Here is a 19,508-nt window from a genome sequence, read left to right on the forward strand (position 1 = left end):
TTACCATTATCATCATCATTCTTGAGTGGTTAAGAGTTCAGAGTGCTAGGGTACCAGCTCAAGCTCTACCACGTGTGAACCCTAAGCCTTAGTATCCTCAGTTGTAAGAGAGTAGTAGTGAGGACTGAATGAAATAATGCAGTGTGGAATGCTAAGCACAATGCCTAGCACATAACGAATCACTCAGGAAATACATTAGCAGCTCTAGCATTATTTTCATTATCAGTAACACGGTCATTATTCCACCATGGAACCTGGCCAAAGGCTTAGAGTATAATCAATTTCCAAATTTCCCCCGTTTACAAGCAATGCCGTACACATATCTCCATTTCTGCCATTATCACACACCCGCCTTCGTACACACACACTGTTCAGTAATTATTTGTTGAATTGCATTAAGTAACTTCTTCTAGTGATCCTGTCAGGTATTTGTGGTCACTGTACATTGCTGGGGAGATGTCAGAATGGGCTTTTCTATTCCTTATGTAATCAGATTTATGCCAGCTGATTTAAGGGCATTTTTCGTTCCATATAACTGATGCTTAGATTTACCTAAATTTCTATGAGAGAATTCCTGCACTCATAATAGCATTTTCATTTTTGACTTTTATACATGTAAGAACTCCCTGTGGCCCCTTACTGCGAATAGGATTGTGGCATTGTTGTAAACAGAATCTTCTCTAGCTAGATTAAGTAGAAATGGTATTCACTAGAAGATGATTGGTTAGAAGGTCTTATGATGAATCAGAGGGTATTAATCAGATATATTAGGTATTCATGAGAAGTAGCTTAGAGAAACTACAAGTGGGCCAGAAGAAGATACACAGGTGGCAAGAAAAGCATATGAAAAAATGCTCAATTGTATTATTGATTTGGGAAATGCAGATTAAATGTATAGTGAGATACTACTACCCACTTACTAGAATGGCTAAAATTTTTAAAACTGACAGACAGGATCAGGTCCTGATGATGTCATAGAGCGGCTGAAACACTCAGACATGGCTGGTGGGAATGCAAACTGGATAGTTGCTCCAGGTAACAGTTTGGCATTTTAAAAATACAGCTAAGCATATATCTTCCATTCAGTCCAGAAATTCCATTCCTAAGTATTGGTCCAAGAGAATAAAAATAGAAGTCCAAAAAAAACCTGTGCCCAAGTGTTTATTGCACCTTAATTCATAACAGCCCAAACACGAAACAACCCAAATGTCCATCAGCTGGTGTCCAGATAAACAATTGGTGGCCTGTCCCTACAAGGGACTACAGTAAAAAGGATCCACATACAACATGGATAAGTCTCAAAAACATAAATGAAGGAAGACAAACACAAGAGGCCACATATTCTGTGATTCCATTTATAAGACATTCTAGAAAACAGTTTCTGCCTGATTAGACTGTGATCTTCTTGGTCCAGTGTAGCTCTTTGCACCAACATGGCATCAAAGTCAGTGAACTGGAAGCAGAAATGCTGAGTTTGAACTGTTTAGGGATATAGCTGCCAAGGGAATCGGGAATCCAGGTTGGTCAAAGGTCAATACAAGGTAATACAAGGTAGTTTGGGGTAAATCAGGATGCACAGGATTGTTAACATTGACGGCAGGAAGCTCAGTCTGACAGTGTGAATGTCTGCTCCAATGGATTCTGTAAAGTTTGTCCACTCACGTAGCCTTTAGCCTCCAGAGAACATGACCTTTCTTTGATGATCATTAATTAAAGCTAATTGCAGTTGCTGTCAAGGGTATGATCTGCCTGCCTTTGACAGATGACCCGCTCTGCCTCGCTTGGCCATCTGCAGTGTGCTTTGCTGACCCTCTTTAGCAATGACCGAGACCACACAGATGAGGTTGACCCCAGAGTTGCATCAGTGTAGTAGGGCTTCTAGCTCTTTTCTGGCAAACATAACTCTCTGAAGCAAAAGACTATCTTAATTAAAGTACTTTTAATGTGACAGATTTTACAATGATAAGTTTGGCTCAGATATAACCTGTGCTTCATAAATACAACATGTGATATAAAGAAAAGAGCCTGTTGTTAGAACTCAGCACACCTAGATTCTGCTCCTTAGACTCAACCCGTTCAACCTTAGAGAGGTTGCATAACCTTGTACTTCCCATACAGGGTCACTAAAGCAGGTGGGCTGATGCTTTCAGAGGTGCCATTCAGCTCTAATATGAATCCCTTGACTCTAACAGTAGTTGATAGTATAATTGGGAGGAAGAATAGAAGAAGCATTTCCATTTCTTAGACTTGACTTTTGGGCTTTTCTGAAGCCTGAGGTCAGTTGTGTCCAGTGTTTATATTAAAACATACCTATTTTGGAAAAGAACTGGCATGGTTTGTAGATGGGGATGGAAAAGCACTTAGGTTGTACTCGCAACCAGAGACCCATAATCAGGTTTTTATACTTTTCCTTAGAGGTATATTTTGCAATGACTCACTGTAAGAAACAATATTATTACTCATATTAAATATTCTTTAAGTAGCTTTTCCATATCTTTGAAAGAGTTGTAGTTTCTTCTAAGAAAGCAGGTTTTAGTTTTGACATGGTGGTACCCTTTTTTTTAAGCTCCTCATGTAGTTCTTTTCATGTCAGTGAAACCTTAGGATTTAAAAATGAATTGAAATATTGGTAACTAGTCCAATAGAGATTTTTTACTACATAAGCCAGAACTCCAGAGTTAAGATTAAGTCTTTGATGCATATGTACATTTTTAATTTCTTATTTTTTCAGTTCCTATAGACCAGTTCTCTTTGTAGTCAAATTCATTGTAATCCCATCACGAAAGTGTTGATCTTTTAGTAACCTTTATTGAAGCATTGTATTAATCCACATTCCCTCACGGTAACAGACGGTTTGTATCAAACATATCATGCAGCTTAGCTCAAGTCCCATATGGAACTAATAAGCCACGCAGTAAGTGGCCTTGTGTAGATGAATATAGTTTGGAAGGGTATGGGCGTGTGTGTGCGTGCGTGCGCATGCGCGTGCCTGTGTCTGTTGTCTAAACTGAATTTCTCCTGCCAAAACCTAAATGACAAAATGATTCCTGAACCCCTAGAGTCTTTCCTGGCCTGGAAAAATTGTGTGTTTAAAAAATAAAAATAAAATTGAGCACTTTGATATTAAATTAGGTCTCTTAGCTCAGTAAGCAGATGCTCACTGAGTACAAGAACTCAGCATTTATTCCTTAGAAGTTCAATCACACTTTATTTTAAAATATGGTCTACAGAGCTGCAAATGGTCTTACCTAGTCAGTGGAGCACCATTTATCAACTGTAGCAACTAGTTAATTTCAGCTACAAAGGCTCTAAAGTCATAGTTGATCAGTCTTAATTTGGTGAAACACACAGTGAATGTATAGTGATTTGAGATGAAACCAAGATGTGGCTTTGGAGAAATAGTGTATTTTTATACAAGAAGATGGTGTGGGAGAGGAAAATAGAGAAATATTTAATGGAATTGACATGGTTATGATTATCTGTTGAGGTCTAAATGTATTCTTTGCCCTAGTTTTCTTTCCTTGTGCTTGTTCTAGTAACTATAAAGCCAAATCTTCCTGGTTATTTTAGCATAGGGATTTTCTTTTGCTAATAGACAATAGCATTTATTCATTTTTCCAGGGAAACCACCGAACATTGCTTCTTCCCACTTCCCCATCTAATTTATCATGTATGTATAGTTTTCACCTACTAGCCTACTCTACAGTTGCACAAAAGCTTAATTGCTCCCATGGAGTTCTAAACCAATCAAAGTAAAGCTGAAATTCAAGCTAATTGAAACCAAAATTCCACTTAAAAACTGCTTAGACTCTTTGGGTGGTGGTGCAGTAGGAAGTTGTTACAAAAGGTGTTTATTTCAGAGACTAATTTGAGGCAGTCAGACAGACCCAAAGTAGCATTTTATTTGCCTGGGTTTCTTGGCATCTGCCTTCTCTAATCAGAAGTGAGAGCAGACAAGCTCTTTAGGGAAGTGTGGTATTGATCGTAGCCCGTGAGGGCAGGTTTGGATGGAACGTGAAGTAAGATTTTATCAGAGGAAAGAGTACTTCAGTCTTTTAACCTGTCCTTTAGAGCTGCTTTTGGAGTTGTTTCCTCATTCAGTCTCCTGCTTAAAACCCTGTCCTAGATTCTCACTGCTGACAAGGTAAAGGCTGAACTCCTGAACTTAGTGCTCCAGGTCTTTACGAGCTTTGATGACTGCCCTCTCTAAACATCAGGCCTCAGGAGTTTCCATCCTCTGTCAGTATCCCAACTGAACTCTTACAACGATATGATGAGACAAACAGTGCTGGTCATGTTCTATAGACAAGGCACAGATTGGCTATGTGACTTGTTCAAGATTATCATACGTTCCATGGTGAGAGCAGACTGTGAGTCCAGGCCTGTCATTCCAGAGACAGAGCTGATTCACACCGCCTACCCTGGTGGACACAAAATAAATACTTGCTGGATGAAAGAATAGAATGTGTAGGAACTTAGTAATGTACTTCTTCCTCCCCTTGTCCTGTCCTTGTCTTTTCTTCCTCAACCTAACTCCTGTTTCTTCCTGTTTCTACTAATACTTCACCAGAGTTAGCTTGTTCAAGAATTATTTAATAAAAAGTAAGATTTGTTTCTTTACTGAAGTATTTACATTTTAATAGTGGCTCAGCTCTTCCTGACATAGTATAGCATGTAAGACTGAACCCCGGGGTGCCTGGGTGGCTCAGTGGGTTAAGCACCTGACTCTTGATTTCAGCTCAAGTCATGATCTTAGGGACTTGGGATCAAGCCCCATGTTGGGCTCTGTGTTCAGCACAGAGTCTGCTTGTCCCTCTCCCTCTCCCTTCCCCGTCTCTCTCTCAAATAAATAAAAGTTTTAAAATTAAAAAAGATCGAACCCCACCCTACCCCTTTCATTTTTATACACTTCCCCGGAGGTGTCCAGAAAAGTACCTGCCGTAGACTCTTCCGTCACACCCACCCCTCAAGGGACTACGTAAAGACTGGACATCCTCTTAGCCACATTTGACTTATGACACCATCAGAAATGGCACCGACTGGGCTGATGTGCTTTCCTTGCTCACATTGTGAACATGCACCACACGAACAATATTTTTATATTAAAATCCTTAGATGCATGGTGCCAGCCTATAATTTTAGAGCCCTTAAAAGGAGACTCACAGAACTTTGAAAGGCTCCTAGAGATGTTGTAGTTTAGGAGCGTTTAACCTGCAAGACAGGATGCCTGCCTGTTCTCTGACTCTACTCCACCACTTCCCTACAGTTAGAGCAGTTACCTGTTTGTTTTACACTTTGGGCTATAAGTAATATTTCATTTGAACAAAGGATTCCCGGGCTATAAAAAGAAGTTTGAAAATTCTTTGGCTAGCCCTCACTCATGATCGTTCAGCAGAGCTCTGTCCCCCAGATCTTCTGACCATCCATGTCACATACCCAGTCTTTCCATTTCCCTCTGCAGTTGTTTTAAAGATATTGACATGTATTATGTTCATTGCTGCCTCTTTGGAGTGCTTGCAGCCAGAAGCTTAGTAAGTGAGTAGAAATTAGCATTTAAAAAAGTAAACAGTAGGGGCGCCTGGGTGGCTCAGTGGGTTAGGCCGCTGCCTTCGGCTCAGGTCATGATCTCAGGGTCCTGGGATCGAGCCCCGCATCGGGCTCTCTGCTCAGCGGGGAGCCTGCTTCCTCCTCTCTCTCTGCCTGCCTCTCTGCCTGCTTGTGATCTCTGTCTGTCAAATAAATAAAAATAAATAAAATCTTTAAAAAAAAAAAAAGTAAACAGTATAGTTAAGATTTTTTCACCTTGACTTGAAGTCTCTTTTTTCCCTTTTCTGATTTCTCATTCTCTTTGGTTAAGTGATAAGCCATCATTGAACACCAGTTTTATGCCCAGCCTAGTGGTAGATGCTATGATAATGAAAACATATAGAGCATATATGTATTAAAATGGCAATAAGTATAGTTTATTGAGCACTTACTATTTACCAGATATTGTTTGGGGTACTCCAGATACTTTGTCTTATTTAAACGTTACAACAGCTCTGCAAGACAGATAACATTCACCATTTTACAAGTGAGGAAACTGAAACTCCTCAGAGAAGCAAAATGACATCCAAAGTCAGACAACTAGGAAGTGACAGCACTGTCACTTACAGATCTCCATTGAAGCTCATTGCTGTCATGATGCCTCTCATTGTCTCTCATATTCCATTGATTTAACTTACTAACAAATATTTATCAAGTACCTACTGAATTAGTTAGGGCTTTCCAAAGACAGTACATGCAAACATGGTGTAGGAAGAGATTTGAGGAGAGATGTAAAATGCTTCCTTGTCCTGGAGTAGTCAGAGAGAACCACCTACAGGAAATGGAACTTGTGTTGGCTCTTTGAGAATGGATAGAATATGGCCAGATGGATGATGCCTAGAGAGAGACTTAAAGACAGAAAATAGAGCTCCATTGAGTACTCTGTAAAAGGTATAAGGAAGTTTGTTAGCCACTTTTGAAATGCTGCCTGATAAACAAATTAAATATCCTCCTTTATGTCTGTTCCCTAATGAAATACTACTAATAAAGATAAAACAGTTTAAATTTGCAAACTCATGAGGATGAAAAAAACAGAAGAGACAAGAGTGAGTGATAGTCAACAAAATTTTAGAAGAATGCAAACAAATAAATGAGTGATAAACTGAGTTGACAGAATGGAGAAAACCAAAACCTAAAGCCTTCAAGCAGCACTGCAATTCAAGCCACAGGACTCCAGAAGGACTTAGGTATCAGGTACCTCATAGAGCATAGAGTAAGGAATAGGTCAAAAGACAGACTTGGCAGTGTCTTTGCCAAGTATCTCTGCAGGTATAATAAGAGACGCGTGAAATACTGATCTAACAAAAATGTGGTATTGAATATCTTGAGGATAAAGGAAGTTTATCAGGGAGGATAGTTAAATCCTCATATTCTTTAACAAAAAATCAATAGATGATGGATGGGTGAGGGAATAAAATGTTTGTGTAAGAGAAGAGTAATATAAAAGCTGAATTTTTATTTTTCATAATAGGAACACAGTAGATGAGGTCTAAAACTGGGAAGAATAGGAAAGAACAGGAAAATTAATACAATCATATTACTTAGAAATATGAAGATAAAGAAGAAACAGCTAAAAGTAGTTGCTACTGAAGAGCAAAGAATTTGCTTTTTCATTATAAGCCTTGGAGCAATTTAGGCTTATTAAATAGTATGCGTACTTTATTTTTAAAATGTAATATATGTATATTATATGAATTTTTTTGGTTTTATATGTTGAAAATTAAAATTTAAGAAGTTCTTAAAAATTCAAAATAATTCAAAAATTCAAAAAAAAGAATGAAAAGAAATTCTAGCCTTATAAAATCAAAAACACTATGAACAACAGGTGTTGGTGAGAATGTGGAGAAAAAGAACCCTCATGTACTGTTGGTGGGAATGCAAACTGGTGCAACCACTGTGGAAAACAGTGGAGAAGCTCCTCAAAAAGTTACAAATAGAACTACCCTATGATCCAGAAATTCCACTACAGGGTATTTATCCAAGGAAAGCAAAAATAGTAACTTGAAAGGATATATGCACCCCTATGTTTATTTGTTTATTGGAGCATTATTTACAATAGCCAAGATCTGAAAGCAGCTCAAAGGTCCATCCATAGATGAAAGGATAAAGAAGATGTGATATATATAAATATTACACGTGTATATACATGCAGTGGAAGGTAAGAAGATGTCACACACACACACACACACACACGATATTACTCTGGAATATTACTCAGCCATAAAAAGGAATGAAATCTTGCCATTTGCAACAACATGCATAGACCTAGAGGATATAATCCTAAGTGAAATAAGTCAGTCAGACAATGTGATTTCACTCATATGTGGTATTTAAGAAACAAAACAAGTAAGGAAAAAAAGAGACCAAAAACAGACTCTGAGATACAGAAAACAACTGATGGTTCCAAGAGGGGAGGGGAAGGGGGGATGGGTAAAATAGGTGATGGGGACTAAGAGTACAATTACTGGGATAAGCACTAATGTACAGAATTATTGAATCATTATACATGATGAATGTTGCATCAGGGTTGATTATATTGATTCAACATTCATCATACAGGGTATGTGTAGTAACTATACTTGGATTTTAAAACTAAATAAAAATTTTTTAAAATTCCAGCCTTGGCTTTGTCCTTTGTCAGCTCTGTGACATTGGGCAGGACACTTGCCTTACTGAGCCTTCATTTCTTCATTTATGAAAGGAAGGAGGTTAGAAAAATGATCTCCAGGATCTCTTTAAGCTATAATATCCTATTCCTATGATTCTATGATAAAAATGATAATGCAGTATAGCAAATATAGAGGTAGAGGCTCGAATTTCCCATATTTTCCTTTTTTGGTTGAAATCAGTCTTGAAGAAAAATTTTCATTGTGGTCTCTGCAAAGAATGCAACAGCAGCCTTCCACTGTGGAACCTGGAGCGGCAGTTGACTATGTACTGGCTCAGGGACACAGAGCTTTGTGTTATTTCAGTATGAGTTAGGGTTTTTTTTTAATATTTAATATTTTTCAGTATGAATCACAGGTGAAATTTCCATGCCATGTGTAAACAATTTCACTTTTTTATTGAAACAATGAATTCAGGAATGTCACATTGGGATATCAGCCATTTTACTTTTATCAATGTATGGAAAAAATGCTTTTATATTAATTTAAGAAATGATGTCATTTAATATGGAGTAGATCTTATAATTCAAGGTCAGCAAATCTCGGGAGGTGATTTAGGTCACCAAGCTAGCTTTGGAAAAGGAAAAGGATATTTTCCCTCTGTCTTCTCAAGTATTTCAACCAATTTTCCTCTCAGACTTTGGGGTAGATGGTGGAATAGCTAGGTTGTGAGAATGAGGCTGTAGCTAATAATATCTTTGTTATTGAAACACGTGGCCCTGGAGAATTTATTTCCCCTTTCTGGCCTTCAGTTTCCCCACCTGCAAAAGGAAAGGATTAGCTTAAATTGTATTCAAAATGCCCTTTTACTTTTAACATTCTGTGTTTCCTTTTTCCTTCTTTATGTGTGTATTTGGACCATTCAAGAGATCTGATTAGGTTTGGGGGGTTTTCCTTTAAAAGTTCAGGGTAGTGAAAGTAAACTCTTCTCTGCTAAGTGTCACACTTAAGTTAAAAAAAAAAATCAGTTCAGTACTAGATACAAAAAAAAAGAGAACTATTTTTTTGTTGTTGTTCATAGTGGTTTTATTTTTTAAGAGGGGAAAATATTTAGAAGTTTGATTTTGTCACTTTTTTTTAATTTAATTTTTTTAAAGATTTTATTTATTTATTTATTTGACAGACAGAGATCACAAGTAGGCAGAGAGGCAGGCAGAGAGAGGAGGAAGCAGGCTCCCTGCTGAGCAGAGAGCCCGATGCAGGGCTGGATCCTAGGACCCTGAGATGAAGGCAGAGGCTTTAACCCACTGAGCCACCCAGGTGCCCCTGATTTTGTCACTTTTAAATTTAGGTGCTGGAAAAATAAGACTTCACAAGTGATTATCCTTCATGTTTGCACACCAGTACACAGTTTACAGAGTACTTTTTTCATATATGTCATTTGAAAAATACATTTCTACTGTACCTTTACTGTGTATTTGATGTGTGTGTGAGGGAGAGAGAGCATGGATATGAATATGCACATATATTCACCGCAGATCTCTGTCATGACCAGTTAAGGAAGCAAATGGTGTTCAGAGACAAGGAACAGACCATGAAAACCATTTAGCAAGTTACCTAGGTACACAGAAGGACCTAGGGTTGGAAAATCAGTTCTAGCAGAAATAAGTAAGACTAAGACCAGATCCATCCATAGGCCATAGTGCCTCTCCTACCAGCTCTCTAGCTCTGTGTACTAGTTCTGGACAAAAGGGAAAGTTAGGAATCCAAGAGAAAAACAGAGCACATTGTCCTCAAAAGTGGCTTGCTATTTATTTGTTTAGCAAGCATTAACTGAGTGCTGGCACTGGCAGACACTGTTGGGGATTAGAGATGAACACAGCATGATCCTTAACCTTGGTTGTTATACAAAAGGAAAGAGTCAGTGAAAGATGGGCTGAATGTGCCCAGAGTATGTAATGCCAGCCGTCCAGTATCGAAAACAAAATACTGAAGGGCGCCTGAGTGGCTCAGTCGTTTAAGCATCTGCCTTTGTATCAGGTCATGATCCCAGGGTCCTGGGATCGAGCCCTGCATTGGGCTCCCTGCACAGTGGGGAGCCGCCTTCTCCCTCTCCTCCCCGCTCATGCTCTCTCTCACTATCTCTGTCTCTCTCTCTCCCAAATAAATAAAATCTTTAAAAATAATAATAATAAAATACTTGTTTTACAGTGTATGTCTCTGGAGTTGATGTTAGCCAACGCTACAGGGCTCTTTGAAATATGCTGATTCCATAGTTTGGCATTCTTTGTCTTCTCCAGCTTTAGGAAACAAGGGAGCAGGAGGTGAAAAGGCTACCTTAATTTTATTTATTTATTTGTTTATTTATTTGAGAGGGAACACATACACAAGCTGGTGGGGGTGCAAGGGTGGGGAGAGAAGAAGCAGACTCCTCACTGAACAGGGAGCCCAGGACCGTGAGATCATGACCTGAGCCAAAGGCACACTCTTAACTGACTGGGCGATCAAGCGCCCCAAGAGTCTCCCTTTAAATACCATTCATAAGTGTGGTCAGTGATGTTGGGGTCATATATTTACATATCCTCTTTTAGAGTTCGAAAGAAGGAAAAAAATGCAGTGAATGGATTGTGTTTGGGAAACATTGCCTCGTATCTGGCAGAATTTCTCTTAATTCTATTTTTCCATCTTTGCAGCTAAGATATCAACATGGACTAGGGACTCCAGACTTGAGGCAAACCCTCCCTAACCTGAAAAACTTCATGGAACATGGACTAATGGTCAGGTGGTGAGTACCTTTATCTCTGACACCCAGAAACTGGAATGCGGATAATAATCCTGAGAAACTTTCCTGGTTTCCCCATTGCTCCTCACCTGCCTTCTGTGTTTCCTTCTTTATTAAGATGCTTGAAGAAAAGGAAAGGCAGCCATTTTCATGTGTGGGTCTAATCCCCAGTCTTGGTAAGCAAGGTGAAGCGTCCTCAGGAGGAGAGTGGGCTCAAGGGGTATTGTTTGAACACTGGGAAGTCGGCTGGGTGCGGAATCCTTGAGTGTGATTCACAAAAGGGAGATGTGGGGCCACTAGGACTTCCTCAAAGAACAGGTGAAGGATATAACTACAGAAGTAACAGCGTGATCAGTGGCCGTGAGAGTTAAGGGAAAAAAACAGACAGTGAATAGGGTCAGCTTGGCAGGACCTAGTCTGAGACCAGGAGACACGTGCTAGAATGTGTCTTATATTTGATGTCAGTGCCTGTTGTACCATGAGGGCAAATTGCTGCTTGCAAATGCTTTGTCAAGGTAGACTGGCTCTTTGAAAAAGAGAAGGAGCAAGGAAAAGTCTATTGCAAAAACACGAGATTGGTTCATCTGATATAAATAAGTGGAAAGCTGTGTGTACTAGCCATTGAGTAATTCTCGAAGTTTGAATTTTGGGGCGATGGGCAGTAACTGACAATCTCGTAAATGAAAATCAGGCCTCAAGAGCTACACAGCTGGGAACAGCATATGTTCTTCTAAAGAACACTGGCTCCTCGTCTGCCATCTTTTTCTAACCTGCTGGGTGAACCTAAAGTGTAACCTGTTAGAAACTTAATTTCCTCATCTGTAATCCCTGCCCTGCTCCTCTCACCATTTTGTGATGAGAATAAATAAGAGGTTAGACAGAAAAATTACTTGTGGGGAGGAAGGTACAAGATTGGTTTCATTTTCTTCTGTGCCATAAGGATGAGCCTTGAGAATAATGAGAAAGCGACATCTTTAACCTTTATTTTGACATTTTTTACTTTTGTCCTTTTTGAACCTCAAAATGCATGTTCTGGTTGTGTGATTTTAGATAGGACTCCTGTTAAGTCAATGCACAGTTGTTTAAAGAATCCTACTAGTCAGAATATCAAAATAATTAGAAATACCTAATACTGATGTGGACCTGTATGCCCTGAGGCATGAGGGATAGGAATTGAGTTTTAATGTAAAATAATAATGAACCAGCAGACATTTACTTAGTGCTGTCTCTGTGTAAAGCTCAGTGATAGGCACTCTGAAGGGTTAACGGGAAATGTAAGATTCCCTACCCTCAAGGGGTTGTGATCTAGTTGGAAATAAGATATATAATTAATGAAAGGCTTTATAATACAAATAATAAATAACCTAAAATTATTTTTTTAAAGAGGCCACCCATAATACCACCTGATGAATCACTAAATGAACCTTGCTCAGTCCAGACAGCAAATTGTCCCAGTATTATTTATTGAAGACTCTGTCTTTTGTCCACTATTTGGTAATGTCATCTCTTTCATGTACCAAGTTTACTTATATACGTGAGTCTGTTTCCAGGCTCGCAGTTCTGCTCCTTCGTTGTATTTATCTATCTATGGGCTAATACCACATTTTTAAACTATTATAAGATAAAATTTCTGTAAGTCATGTTGAGATTTGGGGTGCCCAATAAATAGTATCCTTTCCCCCCTAAATTTGGGACCATTTAAGAGAGGAGATACAAGAGACAGACTAATAGAAGTCACAATGTCAGTTTCATTACTGATGAAGCCTCTTGGAAAATATGACTTAAGATCTGTAATAAAAAGGGCTTGCAGAAATGTCACTCAAAATAAAACTTCCCTTCACGGTTGCATTGTGAACTAGAGAATCCCCGGCTTTTTCCACAGAGGCAGGCCCTTCACTACACCATGGAGAGCAGTCAGAGACTCCTGTGGGAAACCAGATGGGACTAAGCCAAGAATACCCAGGTTTTATTTTTCACTCTAAATTCACCCATCAGAAAAGGCCCTTGTCCGCACAGAGAGAGTGAGAGGATGGAGAGAAGCCAGGAGTGCTACTCCTAAATCATGTTCCTTCATAGCAAGAAAAGGAAGATAGCCCCAATTTTTTTCTTGATGTCAGATAGGGTGAGGCTCCTACCTACAGTTCTTCGAAACTCTTTTGACTTTCCTTGACTTATGAATTATATTTGTATGATTTGACAGTTTTATAATATAAGGTTTTCCTTACTATGAACTTGATATCTTTTCCTAAAAGATTTTATTTATTTATTTATTTGAGAGCAGAAAGAGAGAGTGAGCCAGGGAAGGGCAGAGGCAGAGGGATGAGCGGACTCCCCACTGAGCAGGGATCCTGATGGAGGGCTCGATCCCAGGACCCTGAGCTGAAGGCGGACGCTTAACTGACTGAGCCACCCAGGGGTTCCCTGTATCTTTTTATACATTTTCTTTCTGTTTTTTAAACGTACCTCAATAAAATTTTAAGATTTTCTTCATAAAGGTCTTACACATATTTTATAAGTCCCAGGTAGCTTGCCATTTTGGTGGCTATTATAAATTTTTTATTAATAGCATCCAACTTTTTTGTGGCTACTATACAGGAGTACCACTGACTTTTGTATTTTGAATGCATTTAGTAACCTTGCTAACATTAATTACAGTAGTTTGTCTTAGATTCTCTTAGATTTTTCTGTGTATACAATCATACTATATTAGTGAATGATGGCATTGTTTCTTCCTTTCTGTTTTTTTTTATTACTTTTTCTTCTTATATTTTATTATTAAAGAGGAGCAGCAATAGTGAATAGCTTTGTCTTACTCCTGACTTTAAAAAGAATGCTTCTGACACTGCTCATCCGGGAGCCTGCTTCTCCCTCTCTCTGCTGCTCTCTCTAATAAATAAATAATCCTTAAACAAAAAAAAAAGAGAGAGAGAGAGAGAGAGAGAGATTGCTTCTAACTTTTCACCATTAAATACTATATTTATTGCAGGTTTGGATAGATATCCTTGATTAGCAAAAGGAAATTTCTCTCTATTCCTAGCTCACTAGGTGTTGTTTTTTTAAAATCATGAATGTGTGTATTTGGGGTTTTTTTTTCCATTTTTTAAAATTAAGTTTTTAATTTTAATTCCAGTATAGTTAACATACAATGTTGCATTAGTTTCGGGTCTGCAGTATAGTGACTCAGCAATTCTGTACATTCCTCAGTGCTTGTCAGGATAAACGTACTCTTAATTCCCATCAGCTCTTCCACCCATCTTCCCACCTACCTCCCCTCTGGTAACCATCAGTTTGTTCTTTATAGTTAAGGGTGTTTCTCAGTTTAACTCTCTTTTTTTTTCCCTTTCTTCATTTGTTTTGTTTCTTAAATTCCACATGTGAGTGAGATCATATGATATTTGCCTTTCTCTGACTGACTTATTTCACTTAGCATTTTACTCTCTGGCTCCATCCACATCATTGCAAATGGCAAGCTTTTATTTTTTTTTTAAGGCTGAATAATATTCATGTGTGTGTGTGTGTGTGTGTGTGTGTGTGTACACATACACTGAGTGTGTGTATTTTGAATTTTATCAGATGCATATTCTGAATCTATTGATTGCACTGTATTTGTTCTCCTTTACTATATTAATATGTTAATAAGTATTAATACATTTTCTAATGTTAAATCATTTTTGCCTCCTGGGATGTACTGTACTTGGTCATGATGTGTAATGATTTTTTCCTATGTTATTAGATTTAGTTTGCTAATTTTTAGAGTATCTACCTCTGTGAACTGAGATGAGGCTAGCCTTGAATTTTTCTTTCTCATACCATAATCCTTGTCCGAATTTGGTAACAAGGTTTTAAAAGCCTTAAAAGATAAGCGGAGATCTTTCCTTTCTTTTGTATTCTCTGGAACAGTTTATAGTTTGTGTAAGATAAAAAATTATCTACTATAGTGAAGATCTGATAGAACTTAGCAAAAACCTAGTGTTTTTTTAATTTGTTGAGGGAAGAAGTACAGATTTTTAACTACTGATTTAATTACTAAAGGTCTATTTATGTTCTGTTTTCCCAGTTCCTCATTAACTACTTCAGTATGATTTCCAGTTCTGTCAGTAGACTGAAATTCCTTTTATCTAAGTGGATGCCTGTGGAACTCTATATTACAAAACCTAAATGTCACTTTTCTGTCCTTATCCTACTCTGTTCCACATCTGGCATTTGGCCTTCATCGAAGCATCTCCTCTCTTGTCTTCCTTAACACCACCTTCCTTTGGTTTTCCTCCCTTCTACAGTTCTTATCTGTTTTTGGTGTTCCTCTTCCTGTACTTACATCATTAAATATGGAATTCTCCATGGCCCCATCTTAGGTCCTCCTCTCTTTTTCTCTCTCTACTCCCTTCTCATGTGATCTCATCCATTCCCTCAGCTTTGAAAACCATTTCCGTGCTGATGACCCCCAAAGTTACACTTTCAGCGTAGATCTCTCTTGCCAACTCTGCCGAGTCAGAGATCTACTTGATGCTTTCCCATGGAGTATCACAGGCCCCTCAGCCTGGACATATCTGAAACTGTTTTCTTCCTGTCAGCAAACGCTCACACTGGGGCATGATCCTTGATTCCCTTCTCTTCTCCCCTCCCACCAGATCCAGTCTGCATAGTGTGTATATCAAATCCAGCCACTGCCACCCATGTCTGCCATGGCTGCTCCAGTCCAGGGCATCACCTTCTCTTGCCCCAGATGGCACTAGTCTGGTTTGTCTCCTAATTTCACTCTTGCCAACCCCCTCCCACCCCATGTTCATTCCCCACAGTAGCCAGAGGGGTCTTTTAAATTTTAACTATATCTTAATCACTCCCTGGTTTCAGGGGCCAGAATGAAATTCACGCTCTGTCATGGTCTGCCTGCCCCTACCTTCTCCTGTCCTCTCATGGGTGGTTGCTGTCCTGGCCTCCTTTTAGTTATGGGAACAAGTCCTCTCCTGACTCACTGCTCCTCTGTCTAGGAGTCTAGGATGTGCTCTTCCCCTTCCTTCTCTCCCACCACCATCCTCACCTGTCCCCTCATATGGAGGGAGCAGTTGTAGAAAAGGCCCAATAGCTTCATTGGCAAAGGACAGACTACCTTGGCTAGCCTGTGCATTCACATTAGGAACCAAGAGAATCTGGGTTTTGTGGTCCTTCGAGCTTATACAATTTGGGATCGCTTTTCAAGAAAAAGAATATATGACTTCAAATAAAAAATAAGAAAAATCTAAATACTTAAAAAAACAAAGTTGAAATAAATGACTGAAACTTTTAGAGATCCGATCCCTTTCTCCTGAGCTGACAGTTTACCCAAAATGCTTACAAAGAAATGCTTCCACATCACAACCTGCCTGTTCTTCCTCTCCTAAAACACTGCGATTTCCAGCAACTCTCCCTCATAAGGTACAGAGAAAATAAATGGCTTTCTGAGCATGGTTGACCCATGAACCTATGGCAGTAAAACTAGAATCTAGGTCTCCTGGCACTGATGGTAGTAAACCCATTAAGCCCTAAGCACACACATTTACGCAGTGCCCCTCTGTGCCAACTGTGCCAAGCGTATTAGCACCGAGTGAGCAGCAGGGACCACTTTATGGTGCTCTAGTGAAAAATGGGCTACAGGTAGATGCAGGGCACCACAGAATGAGTGCTACGTGATGATTCCAAGTAGAAACCACTGCAGGAAGCCAGGCTGGAAGTTACAAATGTAAACAAAGCTGGAACAAGCACTCTTAGCCTCCAAGGAAATCTGAGAATTTCCTAACGCAACCGTGGACTGAGGAGTTACCTCCCAAGCCAGTGCTCCTTAGGGCAGAGGGTAAAAAAACTCACGCTCCTGAGGGATCCTCTTACATCTTTTGTAAAAGAAAACACTTCCATGTTCCGTGTGGTTGTTACCATTCACAGATTGGTCCCCGTGGAAGCAGACTTGCTGTATGTTCTTTTGGTGTTGAGGATTTCAAACTGGCTAAGAATCAGTGCAGTCACTGAATTCTTCCTTATGGTAAGCTTCAAAGTTACATGACAGCTTGTTTGTTTTGTTTTTTAAGGACAGACAGTGTGATTAAAATTTCTTTAATGACGGGATTTTTTTTTCTTTCACATTACAGGATTCTGATCTAATATCAAAAGCATCTATCTGATTCATCCTAAAACTAACCCCTTTTCCTCATGAACAGACTTACATGGGGGCACAGTGCTTGGTGCTTTATGCTAGCTCTTTCCAAAAGAAGTCCCGTTTTTTCATCAAGGATCACTTGATCTCCATAACTGCCAAGCAACACGGTTTTGAAAAGCAGAATTTCAAGTCAGAGGTTGTACTCTTGAGTCATTTGGTTAAAAGCCACCAGCCTGCCATTTAAACATTCCATTTTTTCTTCTGCTACTAACTACAGTCTCAGATGCAAATTGACGTGCACATGCGCAGCTGACACTCGTGCTGAATCACGGTCAGGGAAGAATGTATACACGAGCCGCGGCTTGATGCCTGCCAGTAAGACGATAAGTTTAAAACAGAGTCGCTGGGGTGGTTGTGAACGGGCTGCGTGATGGGGCCCCAGCATTCAGGTCCTGGGATAGGGCCTTGACTGTGTTTCTCCACTGCTCTCTCACCCCTTCTCCACTGACCCCCAGACAGACCACACTCATTTCCGATTTCAGTTCTTTACTCAGACAAGTTCCCACTACGCAGAAGAGCCTGCCCTTGCCTCTGCCCTGTCCAAATGTTGCTCTCTCACTCTGAGTATGTCCAGCCTCATTCATTCACTCACTCAACAGGCACAATGGCAGATACCAAGTTAAATATGTAGTCCCTCGGTATCAGAGGTTCACTTCTCCCAGGAAGTCTTAACCACTAGGCTCTTGAGTCGCTGAGGACTGTGTCTTTATCATCCTGTGGTCCCAGCCGGGCATCAGGGAAGCCTGGAGTTATGTGAGTGAATGAATTAGCCATCCGTCTTGTTCTGTTCATGGAATATACTGCTTGAACTTACATTCAAGGAGGGTATAGTCTATTTGAGGCAATGAGATGGAAACAAGCAGTACCTAATGGAAAATAGAAAGTATGAAGTATTCTAGGTAGATAAGTTCTTTGGAACATTCAGAGGGAGTCATTGACTTCCTGATGTAGGGGCTGTGAGTGAGACCTGGGCTGAGCCTTCACTAAAAGAGGCAGCATTCAGTGGACGTAGAGCACGGGAAGAATTTGGGCATGTGAAGGCTGGAGAATAGGACCGAGTAGGTTAGGGAAACAGTTGCCCAGTCATACTGAGCCTGAAAAGACTGTGGTTTTGAATACCAACTCCACCACTTACGGTCTCTGAAACTTCAAACAAGTTTAAGCTGTCAGCTTTAATTTATCTATAAAATGGAGTCATTAGTGCCTACCTGATAGAGTCACTATGTGGGTTAAATATAGAGACATCTAGCATACTGCCTGGCACACAGCAGTCATGAAGGGGTAGCTGTCATTATAAATATGTAGTGGATAAGTGAATCATAGTTACTATCTCTGTCTTCAAATGTTAATCCAGTCTTTGTTATAGGTATTTTGTTTTTCCCTTAATATCTACAAACAGGTATGGAATATGGTTCTTGGTCACATTTTTTAATAGTGGCTCAGGCCATCTTGTAAGTTAATGATACAAAATAGTCATCTTCTCCTTCTTGCTTTCCCCAAGTCCTTTATAAGACCCTTTGAGAGCCACAGAGATAAGTATCCTACAGATCTGTTTGCCTACCTACTTTTTTTGGTACCTACCTTCTTAGGTGCCTTTCATATGGAGTTAGAAGTTATAAATAATAAGTCTCTTACTTGCAAAATGTTCCATGTTTTTATTTAAGTTTGCAACAACCTTGCGAGGGCAAAGCAGTTAAATCACCCTTTCACAGATCAGAGAACCAAGACTTAGAAAGGTGACGTGAAGTGAAGTGAGAGTCACCCGGTTGGCTCAGTCAGTTAAGCTGATTCTTGATTTTGGTTCAGGTCATGATTAGGTCATGATCTCAGAGTTGTGAGATGGAGCCCTGAGGCGGTGGGTGGTGGGCTCTGTGCTCACGGGGCGGGGGGCTGTTTGAGGATTCTCTCTCCCTCTCCCTCTATCCCTCCCCCTGTTCTCTCTCTCTCTCCCTCAAATAGATAAATAAATAGTAAAAAAAAAAAAAAAAAAAAGTGAAGTGAATTGCCAAGGTCACATGCTCCTAAGTGATGGAGCTGGGGCCAGAAACCCAAATATCTGGCTCTTGTCTTTTTATCACATGATGCTGCCCCTTCTTAATCAGTGGTCGTCCTTCTCCTTCTCTGCCCTTCCCCAGCCCTCCTGTCTCTGTGCCACATGATTTCTAACACCTGTTACCTTCCACAGGGAAATCTACCAGAGTCAAGTCCAGAGTACTAAGAAAATACACTGCTGTGGTATCAAGGCAGTAGTCCTGGTGAAAACACTCTTTGAAGCTTATCCTACCCCGTATACTCACAGAGGGAAGAAACTCAGAGTCAGAAAACTTTGTGAAGAATTGGGGAACTT

The 19,508-nt window shown here is 39.7% G+C and overlaps 1 protein-coding gene across 1 annotated transcript in view; it reads left to right on the forward strand.

Moving 5' to 3' along the window:
- The window catches only part of LOC111159380 (UV radiation resistance associated), a 324,480-nt gene that overhangs the window by 286,653 nt on the left and 18,319 nt on the right, over positions 1–19,508 (forward strand). Inside the window, exon 14 of the mRNA XM_022521795.1 lies at positions 10,886–10,977. Coding sequence (XP_022377503.1) covers positions 10,886–10,977 — 92 coding nt within the window. The remainder of the gene's footprint in view (positions 1–10,885; positions 10,978–19,508) is intronic.

This window comes from Enhydra lutris, unplaced genomic scaffold (genome assembly GCF_002288905.1).
Source record: "Enhydra lutris kenyoni isolate GAN:26980312 unplaced genomic scaffold, ASM228890v2 scaffoldscaffold68, whole genome shotgun sequence".
Taxonomy (NCBI): domain Eukaryota; kingdom Metazoa; phylum Chordata; class Mammalia; order Carnivora; family Mustelidae; genus Enhydra; species Enhydra lutris.